The 14,190-nt window shown below is 37.8% G+C and overlaps 1 protein-coding gene across 1 annotated transcript in view; it reads left to right on the top strand.

Annotated features, from left to right (window-relative positions):
* FBXO11 (F-box protein 11) overlaps positions 1–14,190 on the top strand; it is a 73,235-nt gene that overhangs the window by 37,754 nt on the left and 21,291 nt on the right. The window contains exons 4-9 of the mRNA XM_009894813.1: positions 2,410–2,554; positions 3,906–4,035; positions 5,106–5,189; positions 5,272–5,404; positions 10,503–10,609; positions 10,708–10,819. Coding sequence (XP_009893115.1) covers positions 2,410–2,554; positions 3,906–4,035; positions 5,106–5,189; positions 5,272–5,404; positions 10,503–10,609; positions 10,708–10,819 — 711 coding nt within the window. The remainder of the gene's footprint in view (positions 1–2,409; positions 2,555–3,905; positions 4,036–5,105; positions 5,190–5,271; positions 5,405–10,502; positions 10,610–10,707; positions 10,820–14,190) is intronic.

The following is a 14,190-nucleotide window of genomic DNA, read 5'->3' as shown; positions in this document are numbered from 1 at the left end:
GTTTAGAAAAGTAACTGATTGTCTTGGGAAGATCAAACTTTATGCCTCAGGGAAGATGGGTCATGGAAGGCTTGTGAGGATTTACTGTCTTGCATTCACGACATAGCATTTCAGCTCAGAAGACTGTATCTCCGCATCTAACTGGAAAGCTACCAGAAAAAGATGAATTCAGAAGCAATGCCCAATTATCCTGTGATGCATTTCAAGGGTAATTAGGACTGTAGAATGGATTGCTGCTGCCTGTTTGACACAGGAAAGAAAGTTTATATCGCCAGTGGAAAAGAACCTTTTTAAAATCCAACATTGATTGTGCATGTAACATTTTTTTGGTGATGCCCAGCCATGCTCACGTTATGGACTGCTGGTATATGCTCCACAGACTTTGGGCTCCCTAAATGTCGCATGAGCATAAGGCCTTTCCAGACTACTTGCTTTTTATTAGTTTTGCTAGCTTACTGTCTTCAGCCTGACTTGTAATGTTTTTTGTTTTGGTTTTTTTTTTTTAATAAAAAATATTTTTTTTAATCTGGTATTAATACTGCTGTTGAAGGGAACTGTCTTGGCCAGTGTTTGGGCATTCGTTCCTGTCTCCTTCATTTTGCTCATGCTAGCACCTCTGTAGCTTGCAATGAACTACAACAAAGAGCTGATCTGTGGAAAAAAAATTAGTTTGGAGGAAGATGGGTAAGGATGAGGGGAAAAAAATTCTGGTTTATTCTGTCCATGATTAGTACTACTAACCTAAAGGATACTTTGGGAGCAAATAGCTATTGGCATGTGGAATGGTGAGGCTCATCCCTTTTGTACAGCATAGATTTTTGTTGCATTAAAGTGGCATGTACCTACATCTTATGACTGTAAGCTGTGTTACTGTTCAGAGCAGCATCAGTCAATTGGATAAATGCCCTCCTAACATCTTAGAGAAATCAGTATTTGTGAATCACCAAGGTGACATTCATACAATGGTGAAACAAGGAACAGGTTGAGGGGAAAGTCACTGCAAAGTCAGTAATATTTCAGGATTTCTACTAACTGGTCTGACCACAGATGTAAGCATGACACCCTGGAAAAACAGCTTTCATCAGTTCTCTCATAGGACACAGGTTCTGGTGATGTGGTCTGTAGACCACAGTTTAGCATCTTTGTAAAAGCCACAGTTCTGGTCCTTTGCAGTTCATGTCTTCTCTCTCTTCTAGCTGGAAACGATGGGGTTTTTTTGAGCTGCTTTGCCCAGGGAAGACTTGGGGCGTTTCTTTTTTCTTTTTTTGGGGGTGTGTGTGGAATCTCCCATAGAAACTATTTTTCAGAATGTTATTCCCTCAAATTTAGTAGGTTGTCTTTCTGAGGGTCACTTTACTAGTCTTCGTGTAGTAGCCAAAATTATGACTCTCTTGCTCCTTAGGTTCAGATGTTCTAGGAAAATAACAAATAATGCAAGGGTCATTACATGGATGTAATCGCGTTATGAATGTATCAAGAGCTTTTAATGCCTTGCATACAAATCCTCTAAACTTTGGAAGCTGCTCTGTATGGTTCTGCCTGAGAAAGGATGCTAACCAAACAAGTGACCTGCGCAAACAGAACTCCCCTGCCATGAGGAGAGCTACCCCAGAAGGGTCTCATAAGAACACAAACTACAGATGGGGGTTTCCTGTTTGAACTGTTGCAGGTAGAGTGCGTGTGTGTCCAAGAGCAGGGGTCTAACAAAGTACGCTCACGTGTCCACACAACAGTACAGGAATGCTGCTTTTTCAAAGCGCTCTCAAGAAATAAAACATCTGACAAGGCTAACGCTGCTTCTGGCTGAGATTTTTTTTCATTTTAAAAGGAGTAAGTGGAAGGAGGAGACTTTGGAATTACTGCTGGCTACTGGTCTCCGGCGTCACAGACGTGCTTTTTCCTAATGTGTTCATTGTGGGAGAACAAGGAAGTTTTATTAGTAGTTTTTCCAGACAGTGACTGTTTCTGAGTAAAGTCTTTTGTATTTGAAAACATTTGCAGAGATTTTTGACTTTGGGACTGGATTATTATTATCATATGGATAATGTGGGTTAATTGAACCACAATGAAGCTAATAGCAGTGAGGAGCTAGTATATCTGGAACATGCACAGTAGCCTACTTAACATCTGCAATTGTGTGCAGATTGATTCCCCCAATAGAAAAGGTGAACAAAAAAGTTCTGAAAGAGGACTTGAAGTCTGACTTCTACCTGACTCCAGAGTCAACCATTTACCTCTGTTTTGTCTTTAGATTTAGATGAAATTTACTTTTTTTCTTTTTTAAAAAAAAGGTTACTTTGAGATCATTGGGATTTAAAATGGGAAACTTTCAAATGGCAAGTTGATTTACTTTGGTCAGAATCTGGGATGCTTAAATATGTCAGTCTTACATAGATTACTGTTTAATAGCAGCACCTGCAGAACAATATCTTCAGGAGAAGCTGCCAGATGAAGTGGTTCTAAAGATCTTCTCCTACCTGCTGGAGCAGGATCTCTGTAGAGCAGCTTGTGTGTGTAAACGCTTCAGTGAGCTGGCTAATGATCCCATTTTGTGGTAAGTGAAAAGCTATTCCTCATTATCTTGACAAATATTAGATGTGCTGCATGAGATGCCAGTACCATATAAAAATTGAAATGTTGGTTGCAATTAGTTGAATTAAAACCAATTGTATTTTAATATGTCTGGTTTACTTAAGCATATTTGTTGCTTATGAATATCTGATTATATGTGTTAAATAGTAAAACTTTTACTTCCCTAGTAGTGTAGATACTAGTTAAATAATGGTTTAAAAATCATTTAGGTATTCCTTCAGTAGCCACACTCGTTTCTTGTTCTCTTTAACCTTTTTCATGCTTCTGTGGGGATTTTGTTCCTTTACACAGAAGAAGAAACACATTTCTTAATGTTAAATGCAAGCTTTGTGTATTGTTACTTAGGTGTTTTGGGGTGTGTGTGGTGATTTTATTTTTGTTTGTTTTGTTTAATGGTTGGATACTCAGGCTGTTTTCTCCCCTGGGTTATTGAGAGCTTGGATAAATGGAATCTAAATTTGCATTATTTTATAATGGGAAAAAGAACATGTTTCTTAAGCTGTTTTTTTTTAAATAATGACTAAAATAAACTAAATAAAATAAACTAAAATAAAGACTAAAATAAAAAGGTTAAAATTTGAGCATAACATCACAAAAGTGTGGGATGGGTTGTATATTTTTTTTTTTTCCTGTCCTAAAGACAGTTTGAAGTGTGTTTGTCTTGTCAGATGCACTTACAACTTCTGAGATTCAGTGGTATCTTGTCAGTCTGGGCTTAGTATGAGCAGGCTGAGACACTACAATTATTTGTATTCTGGCACTAATCAAAAGAATCCCAACTGTGTGCTTCATGTGCTATTTTCTTTTTAAGACACTATAATCTGTCCACTGATGAACTCTCTTTGAAATACAGTGCATCATTTGTTCTCTGTGAATGCCCTTTTTTTTTTTTTTTCCCAGCCTCTTTTTTTCTTGTGGTAAGGTGAGGAAGAGGTGGTGGCACACTTTGCTATTCTTGTGCTACTAGCTTTCCTAAGTGTTTAAGCAATGCTGTTGTTAATATACAATTAGACTCTGATTCCACAAACAGTGTAACTAACTGCTTAAATGTCTTCATGGAAATTGCATGTTGAAAACTCTGCTTGGATCGTGCAACACATGTCAAAATTTTTCTTAGAAAAACACAAAGTCAGTCCAACAGAAAAATTGTTTTGGAAGTGTTTTAAAGTGGTTGGTACTGATCTTGGTCAAATTCACGGTCACAGACTGAATGCTGTTGGAAAAATCCCAGTTTTTAACATTTGGTGTGTTATATTAAAATGGAAGAGTAATCAAAAATATATTAATTTTCTTTTCTGCTTGATGCTTCTCAGGAAAAGATTGTATATGGAAGTATTTGAGTACACTCGTCCAATGATGCATCCTGAACCTGGTAAATTTTATCAGATTAATCCAGAAGAATATGAACATCCAAATCCCTGGAAAGAAAGCTTTCAGCAACTGGTAACAGTAGTATTCATTTATATTCCAATTTACAGATTGTTTAGAAAAGTAAAAACTCCAACTTCTGAAGTGTGGCTGACAATAGCAATTATTTTGGTTTTAGACTTTAAATAAGATGATGGTACTGAGGAGGTGGGGAGACATCCCTGTATTGTGTTATGAAATTATTTCCTGTTTCAAGGCACAATTTGGAGAGAGACATCATGGTAAAGTGGAGTACTTGAGCATCCAGCTCTTCTATTTCAGGTTTTCCTCATGTTTTGCATCACTGAAATTCTGTGGAAGAGATTGTCATGGTCTCTGGCTCACAAATAAACTTCAAATAAATTGTTGTCATCATATATTATTAAACCAGTGTGCATGCTGGTTATCAGATTCACGTGCACCTTCCTCTAGTAAACGAAACACTATATTGATAATATCACTTACTTGGGCTTAAATAGTGATTTACAGCTGACGTGACTAGAGCTAAACAAGTTACCTTTAAGGCATGTGGTTGAACCTCTAATCTAAAGTGTCAAAGGTATTATAAGAATGGCTGGGCACGATATTTGAGAAACATAAGTAATGGAAATAAGTATCAAGGTGCGTGTATTATACAATGCTGCATGTAAGTGGTTAATGAAATTCTGAAGCTTGTTGAGGAAAAATTCTTGACTTGGCTTCTTTGTTCAGTACTCAATCAAATGTGAGGGTATAGGATTCTTTTTTCTTCACCATATAAATGCAGTTTGTTTTGTGGCAAGCTGCTAGAAAATCAAAAGATGGAAATAAGAACACCTGTTGTGGAACAGATAAGGTACATGGAGCTTTTCAGTCACTTTAGAAGCTTCTGGCTGTGTAAGTAGGTTAGCGTCTTGGTTTAGTTGATCACTCTCAAGCTCAGACTTTTTTTGGTGTTGCCATTTCAAATTGGGTGCCTAGTATGGGAGGTCAGAATATGACCCGTAGTTCCTGGAACAAACTGTTATCAGCAAATGCCTTGTTAATTGGGGGAGTAGTAGATCTCTTGTCTGTGCATTCAGATCCACCTACCTGCGAGCTTTCATATACTATTTTCCTTGTTTCAGTACAAAGGAGCGCATGTAAAGCCAGGGTTTGCTGAACACTTCTACAGTAATCCTGCAAGATATAAAGGAAGAGAAAATATGTTGGTATGTTTCTAAAGCAGTTCTTAAGAACATTTATATATCCCTGTATGGATATTTCTCTCTAAACTTGTCCCTTTTTTTCTAGTATTATGATACCATTGAGGATGCTCTTGGTGGAGTTCAGGAAGCTCATTTTGATGGACTTATCTTTGTTCACTCTGGTATATATACTGATGAATGGATATATATAGAATCTCCAATCACCATGATCGGTGCAGGTATTTAAACTGAGATACTTTGTCTCAAAGTATGGCTTGTGTTAATTACCAACTTAATTACAAAGATATTCTGGTGTATTTAATATCTAGTATAAATGGCTATCTCTATTGATCAGCCCAGTAAGTATTTTCTGTACAAGCGTCACTACTAAAAAGTAGCTGATGCTTCAGACTGAAGTACCGTTGTGTGCTTGTTAGTTCTTGGAATAACTTACTCATCTTTTTATTTCAGTAGGAGAAAAAGAATTGAATTTGTCAGAAAGTATACTCAGACTGCAGCTGAAATTTTCAGGCGGTTCTTATGAAATTTGTTTATATATAACCTATCTCCAGAGTAGAATCCAGCAGTGGGAGCAATCCCAAATTAGTATCTGTCCCATTTTCTTCAGCACTGTAATTCCATCTTGAGGCTGGAAATGAGAGCACCCAGCAGAAAGATTCTGAGACTGGAGGCTCTTTCTTCATCTCCCAACTGTTCTTTTAAACAAGAACCTTTATGGAGTAGGAAATAAGACTTCCTGGTTTAGGAAGTTAATATAAGATAATACATCTGGCTGCAAATTGTGGTGCTTGTGGAGCTGTTTGCTTATCCTGTCCCTACTGTGAGCTTGCTAATGCCCAGTAGCATGATAGAGTGGTAAGAATTTAGAATTTCTTAATGTCTGGTAGAGATCTTGGTTAAGAGGTCTCAGACCTCTTGCACCTGTGGTGAGCCAGAAATTAATTGCCTGCTGCTTGCTTTTTCTGAGATGCTGCCTGTCTGGGTTGGTTTGGTTTTTTTGTTGGTTTGGGGGTTTTTTTTGGGTTGTGTTGTTTTGTGTGTTTTTTTTGGAAGGAAAAAAAAACAAACACCACCTCCCTCTATTCAGGTATCTTTGTTCTGCATACCAACTGTTCTATTGTTGAGTGAACCTGTTCTGGCACTTCTTGTCTGCGTTTTGGGGCCTTGATAGTGAGAATGGTTTTGACCAATGCAGTCAGATAGTTCCAGTGGTAGTCTTAAAACTTGTCCCTGCAGATCTGCAAGATGCAGCTGTGTTAGGATGTTAGTTTGTCAGTTCGTGACTACATTTATAGAGCTAACTCCTGCACATCCCCACTTACTGTGCTTTGGTTTGTGTTGTGGAGAGGTTTTGGAGTACAAACTGAATTCCTTTTGGATGAGACTAATCCAAGAGACATGTTCCTGGAATACTCTTATTGTACTCTAATAGTTGTTGTGCACTCAGTCAGAGGGACCAGGCTAGGACTAGTCCAAAGTCAGTCTCTTCTACCCTCCCTGTCCTGCAACGCATGTGGTATGGATGTCTGATCCTTAGCACCATTTCACTCTGTAGTACCACTTCTGTTACGCTGCAGTGCTTGCTGATGCAGATGTGCCCTTAGACAAATAACAAAATACACCCAGCTTCTGTTTCAGGAGGGGGATGACAGTAATAGATGCCAGTACAAATAGGTCAAGTCATATTTGTGAAGTGTTTAAAATCCAGAAGAAACTGGATCAGCGCTGTCCTAAGCTATATAATTTCTCCGTTACTTCATGAGACTTGAAGCAACATCTTCGATATGTGGTTCAACTTCCGCATGTTCTCTGGCTCCTTTTAAATTTTGAAAGACCCTCTGCTTTCCCTTCCACTGGAATTAACCTAAGTTATTCAGAAAAACAGTTATCTTAACTACAGTTCTTTAAAAGCAAGGGATCTGCATTGTGTATTTTTGTAACAGAATAGCTGTCTTGGGGAACAAAACCTCCAAGAGGAATCCAGAAATGTTAGATGTATTTATATTTTAGTTTCTGGCACTGCTGTCTCTTCACTTCCTCAGACGTTCTCCGCTGAATGGTCAGTGACATTGTAGAGGGAGTCAATTTTCATTTGTCTGGAAAAGAAAACAAATTAAAGTGAACCACTAAGCCTTGGAGAACTACCTCTTCTCTGTTCAGTCTGGCATGCTTTTCAGAATAGTAGGATTAAGGCAGCACCAAATCTTTCTGCAATTCTACTCAGATTTCTTTAATAGTTTCTTCTGCTGACTTCTGAAGAAGCACAGCCTTATTGGAAAGGCAGCTTTTACATACCAGGAGCTTTCAAGAACCTTCTGCTTTCTCGTATAAGCAAAATGTTCTTACAGAATAATGTCTGGTATTCTAGGTTTGGTGTTCTGTTTACTTTTGGGGTTATTTATCCCTTTCTTTAAATCTAGGTGAAGGAGTCGGGTTCAGAAGGAAGCCTTTGGAGGTACTGCTAGTACTGTGGCTTAGCTGAACTGTCAAGTAAGAAGCAAGAGTAGAGGTCCTGTAAGGAAATTGATGCATTTGCTTCAGTGGACAGAAATACCTATGAATTTCTTAAAAGAATTGTGTTTTCCAGGGTTGGAGAAGGGCTGTCAGATCACTGCAGGAATACGAGCCTTCCATGGAGTGCTCATTTCACTCAGGACACAAAGTCTGTCGTCTTAATAGCTGTGTTTCAGCAGTTGTACAGATGTGTGTCCTGATTGGAGAATCTTCACTGAATAGGTTTTTTTTTTTTTCCTGTATTTTAAGAGATAGAGCTTTCATGTTTCCCCTTTATTTTCCATTTGAATGAAATAATGTGCAAATAAGTGAAAAAAAGGATTATCAAAGGATTTTCCAGTCAAGAAAAAACGTTAGTAAAAACAATTAGAATTACTGTAATTTTAAGGGTTGAAAAATCTAAAATAGTAAAGACTGTCATAATTAGGTGGGGTTTTTTTACTTTTGAGTGCAAGAGAACTTTCGTATGCTTGAACTCTTCTTTAAATACCTGTTCTGCATCTTTGAATTAAAAAAAATATATTTTAGACTAGTTTGGAGCTGTGTCCTTTGCTGTAGACTTTACAGACTGCAAGATCTAAAACGGCCTCTGTGTTTTTTTGCCTGACACAATTGAGCAGGGTCCCAATTACTTCCTGCAGAATCTTGTAGTTTTTCTATTAATGCACTGAAAAGCAAAATTGGTTTATTCCTTTGGAGGAATGAAAGAATTCGAAGGCAACATCCAGTTAATTTTTACTTCTTTAGGCAGTCCCTTATTGTAGGCTTTCTGTTAAATTATTTCTAAATGTTCTCATCTTGGTCCTTAAACTGAGCGTGAATTCTGATCCCATGGAACATGACTCCCTTAGACTTCAGCAAACAGACTTCTTGGGAGCTATGTTTTGCCCGATTAAGGATTTAGTGGCCCTTTTCTTTTCTCTTTCTTACACTGGTTTCTCTTTGCTAAAGAGGTCTAAGCCAAAAGTTGAACCAGATATTTCTCTGAATATTTCTTTTGCAAAGATTCAATAGGATGTTGCAGAGAATTTCTTTGATGCGTTTAGAATGAAACTGATGCTTGAGCAAGTCCTCTTCCCATTTCACCCTTTTTAGGTGGGGGGGATCTAAATGCAGTGGTCTTACTAATTGGCATGCTCCATAATGGGCATTCTGGGACCTCCCAAACTGAGGGACCTGTAAAGTGTCTCGTGCTGAGAGGAAGGAGATGTCTGTAGAGAACATCATCCAAGTGCATGGCAAACACCTCCAAGCACAATTCCACAAATCTATGCTTTGTTTGATAGTGTTTCAGAGCATGTAATGTGAAGTGCAGTTATTCCTTGCCCCCTCCCCTGAGAGGAATACAATTCTGATACTAATTTACAGTTCTTTTATAGCCTGGTAAGGGCTCCATTTATTTTCTGGGTTTGGTTCACCTGCAATATTGTGGTGCTGTTCTTTCTCAGATGCTGGTGTACTGTTTTTTTTTTTTTATATGCCAGTGCATTTGCACCATGCTGAAAAACAGTTAATTATATGTGAAATGTTACTAGGCCACAGAAAAATATTTTGTATGATGACACAAGTCCTCATCAAAGCTTCTTCTGGTTGTTATCTAGTACTAAGTGAATAGTGGTATGAAGAAGAGCTAGACTACCTTAAAATATTTGCAGCTCTGCAGTAATGAAAGCAGAGATCTGGCTTTTAGATAGTGAGAACAAGCTGGATAATGATGTAAATGTTGCTTCATTCTGACTGGCACCTTTCTGCCTGAGTGATAAAGAACAGGACATACCGCTTGTCTGTACTAGTGTCAACAGACAACAGAGAAAGATCTGCTCGTGAGAAATCCTGTGAGTAGGCTCTTCAATAAAATGGAGAATTCGGGGCAAATATCTGGTCACGTTTGTGTGTCTCAAGTTGGGAATGGTTTGAAATAGCTATCAGATAACTTATCTGCTATAATATGTGAAACTTCCGTATTTGCATTTCCTGTATTGAGGATGGCTTCTTCTGGCTTGCATATTTAACGTGTAGTTTTGAATCAGACAAACTATTTTGCTTGTGAATGAGTATCATTGAATTTATACCAATGTAAGACTGTTGTTAACTTGTGCTCCCTCTGCTGGCTGTTGCCATACCAATGTAAACATTTCCTTCCCTTGGATTAAGGATCAAGAATAGAGCAGAGTCTTGCTGTTAACACAGGAAATCAAATTGCAGATAAAGGGAACTTGCGAATGAGCCATCTTGAAACCTTCTGTACATACTTTCAGAAGTATAGTTAAATCTAATGTTACAAGACTTTATTCTATAGAATAATAAGGATATCAATTAAAAACTCTGAATCTTACATTTGAGGAGTGTGGGGAGGTTGCTTGTAGGTCATGAGCAGATTACTAAGTAGTTGTTTAAATTGATTCAAATTAGTGATGGATTGTATGTATTTAGCCTTAATAAAAGGGTTTAGAATACCAAAATAAATTCTACATAGTAGAATTACAGTGCTTGTAGACTGGTATCCATGTTTAAACTGTTAATTCCGTTCATAATAAGTAGTAGTTAAAAACTAGCTCTGTACAAGAGCAGATTTTTCTCATGGTACTAGATATTAAATTGGTGCAAGATTGTCTTGGTTAAAGACTAGTTTCTTCATTGTCTTTGAAACTTTGTTTTAAGATTCTTCTGACATGAAGACTGTGTGCCAAGAATAGTGTTCATTTTCCTTTGTTGCTTTGAACAGAATTCTGTAAGTCTTTTGAGGAATTATTTTTTTCTTCAGTGGCATAAACTAAGACTTAATAAATGTCTTCTTTACAGCACCTGGAAAAGTAGCAGATAAAGTTATAATAGAAAACACTAGAGATTCCACCTTCGTTTTTATGGAGGGTTCTGAAGATGCCTATGTTGGATATATGACAATCAGGGTAAGAATCTCAAACTTCAGCAGAGCTTTTAATAATTTGAGTTCAATGCCTGAGCAATTAAATAAATACTACATCTCTGTGTTGTCTTCTTTTTTCAGTTCAACCCTGATGACAAATCTGCTCAGCACCACAATGCACACCACTGCTTAGAGATTACCGTGAACTGCAGTCCAATTATAGATCACTGTATTATTCGAAGTACTTGTACGGGTTAGTGGGCTTTTTATTGCTTGAAATTAACACTGTGTTTAAAGTTAGGAAACTAACTGGGGCACATGGAAGCAGCAAACAAATTGATTACAATCACTATTGGCATTTTTCATTTTTTGATGTGGGCGTTTATACAGGTCTGCAAACCTTATTTGCCTCGAAATGGTGTTATTACAGTGACTTCTTTGTCCAAGACCTTTGTGATAATGTATACTTAGTCTTCTATTTGAATCAGTTTGGACTGTCTGGGCAGTTAAAAACCTGAAAAGTGACAGTTTATATAAATTACCTTGTTTTGGTATATATAGTTGTAACTGGCAGGAGAGGGCATTTGAAGGGGGCACGCGTGGGACTTTTACATTAGGTTCATTAAAAAATGCAGTATTGGGATTGATGACATTAAGAGAGTCATGAGTTGTAACTGCTGAGCTAAGCTCACTTTCCTGTCAAGAGTGGAATGATTTGACATACTCAAAGTATGAGTTGCTAGCTATACAGGTAGAAGAAATGCAGACTGTGGAAAGCTAGACTCATTTCACCATCAAAGATAACGAGGAATTTATACTGCCTGATTTGGGAAACACCGGTAGTCTAAATTCAGGAAAGAAAGGGTCAGAGGCAGTGGAAGTGAAGAGGCTGGATGGCAGTTCACAGTCGTTGGCAGGAAGACATTGCAGTTCGCAATCACTAGGCACGAGACATGGCAAGTCTAACGTGTTTGAACACAACCAGATGAAAAGGAGTTGGAGTGTCAGAAAGAAGAGGTACAGGAGAATTAAGATACTGAGTCTTTGCATGGAAATGGCAATATGAACTCTATATATTTAAGTTCAGCTAGTGAAATGGAATGGATCTACACAGCAAGCTCTGCATAAAGGTTGCACAGCTCAACATAAATGCTAAATACTGGGAAACTGAAGAAAATTTGTTCTGGAAGTTCCTATACGCCAGTATTGGGGACCCTGATAACAAATGAGAGGAATTAGATTCATTTCTTGAACCCCATTCAGCTTGGCTATAAAAGTAGTTTGAAGAGCTGCATGGTTTCATATTGAAACGTGCTTACAGATAAGCTAGTAGGTCTTGATGTTTTTGTGGAAATTGTTTATTAAAATTAAGCTTTGATAATTTTTTTTGTGAGCGCTTTTCATTGTGTAAGACTATTTTGGAGAATTTTTGAACTTTGTTCTCTTCAATACTCTGGATTTCTGAATGTTTGCTGCATTGAATTGTTGCTTCTCTTCTCCAGTGTTAAAATTTCTGGTCAATTTTGGAGGGTGTCTGTAGGCTGTACTATCATCACTTGTTGATTATTAATTTTTATTGACTTTTATGATCTTACCAAGCCTTGCTGTAACCTACTCAGGAAGTACTGAGTGTGTGTAAGAAGAGAGGAAGAATGGCAGCCTGCCAGAAAAGGCATTTACTGTTTCCAAGTCAGTGACATCTCTGAAATATCGATCCATAACCGTTCAAAATCTCTTTCCTAGCACACGCTTAATACCCTCTCTGTAGATCTCCTAATTGCATTACAGCATATTTCTACATTATGTCATATGTGAAGTTCTTAATGTATGTAATATGTAAAGATGGGAGCTATGTAAGTGCAAGTGATTTAAGCTGGAGGTCTCTTGCTGCCAGTCCAAAGCATTCTTGAAATATTTTTAAATAAAGTTTAAATGGCAAGATCCTGAGTCTAGAGGTTCTATTGCATCCGTTGTAGAGGAAAACTGTATTAGTCCTCACCTTGGTAGATAAAAGTAGTAGTGGATGGCAATGTGCCTTTTTAAAGTATTGGTTAAGTGTGTGCAATCATTATATTCTGAGTAAATAAAATAAAGCCTAAACCGGTAATACATGTGCTTGGTACTCCAAAAGGACCAATTTCACCCAATCAATAATGAAGTCCAGTGAAGTGAGTCAGAATAAAGATTGCTTTCATTTAAATAAGCAAAATGTGATGGAGACGTGCTTTTAGAACAGCACACTGGGTTCCTGAAAATCCACAGTTCTTCATCGTCACCAAAAGAGGTAGAGGAAAGGGGAGTGAAAGCCATTATGAAATACAAGAGATGAGAAGTTATTAGCAATTAATACAAATAGGAAACTAGGAATTGCGGGAAACTGCGGGACTCCCCCTCCCCAAAATACAAACACCCTAACAAAATACCCCCCCAGCTCTCTGAAAACTTGATAAACAAGACAAGAAATAACATCTGCCTAGAAGAGATAGTGCTTGTGTCTTAACTTGGGGAACAAAGGGAGTTTTAGCAGTGATGCTGATCCATCATAGAATGGAAGAATTTGAATGGCAAAGTGTTGTGTAATTTTTGTTCCATATTTAATGAGAATAGGCAGGAATGATAAATGTGCTCATACCCTAGAGGGATAATGAAATACGTTCCACTCTTGACAGTAACCGTGGATGAGGTTAAACAGCTGTAAAAATAGACATTCTAAAATCATGCAGGAGTTTAAAAAGAACTGGCCAAGAAATCTTCTGGGCTCCTATTATGTATCAGCAGTAACCTGAAACCTGAGTGAGATGGTGTGTGTCCCTGGGGGTGGGTGGCATAGGAGAGACTAAACAGGACAAAGTGGGTGCTGCCTATTGATCCTGGGTAGAATAATGAGATAGTAAGTGAGGGGGTTTAGTCACTCAAGAATTTAAAATTTGATTGAAGCAAATTAATGTGTCTTTACAGAAAGTTATACTGGTTGCATCACACTTAGCATTTTTGATTACTTGACTAAAAGAAGGTAGAAGTCCTGGTATAATTACATAGATCCTTGAAAAATACTTTACATCAAGGTATAGTGCTTTAGAACCTTAGAATTTTACAGAATTACCAGAGCACACATTAAATTGTTGAAAATAACTTTCAGGGTAATTATAAATAGCTTTTTTGTGGCTATTTCAGAGATGAATAATTCACTTTAAGCCACTTTATCAATGACTTGCAGAGAAGAAATAAAATGCATATTGATGAGTCTCGTAGCCAATGAGGACTTGAGGTATTATAAATAGCCAGGAGGATGGGTTGTTATGCCCTTTTTGGAAGGTGGGCTCTCAAACTCACTCTCTCTAGTGTGGACAAGTGTGAAATTATATATGCAGCTTGCTTTTGTTTCTAGTTTTAAGTGACAAACCTCTCTCCAGGGAAGCTGGATTCCTGGGAAAAGCTTAAGGAGTCGTGGGTAAACAGCGAAATATGAGCCCTTGTGTAGTCTAGTGGCCAAAAGAACTGATGTGATCCTTAGTTATACTTGCAGGAATATTGTGCAGAAGTAGAGAGACTGTATTACGCCTCTGCTTAGTCCTGCTTCAGAATAGAGCGCTCTTTCCTGGTGTCCATAGCAACAGGTTGAAA

Source organism: Charadrius vociferus, unplaced genomic scaffold (assembly GCF_000708025.1).
Source record: "Charadrius vociferus isolate BGI_N301 unplaced genomic scaffold, ASM70802v2 scaffold411, whole genome shotgun sequence".
Classification (NCBI taxonomy): Eukaryota; Metazoa; Chordata; class Aves; order Charadriiformes; family Charadriidae; genus Charadrius; species Charadrius vociferus.
This window is presented reverse-complemented; position numbering and strand designations above follow the sequence as displayed.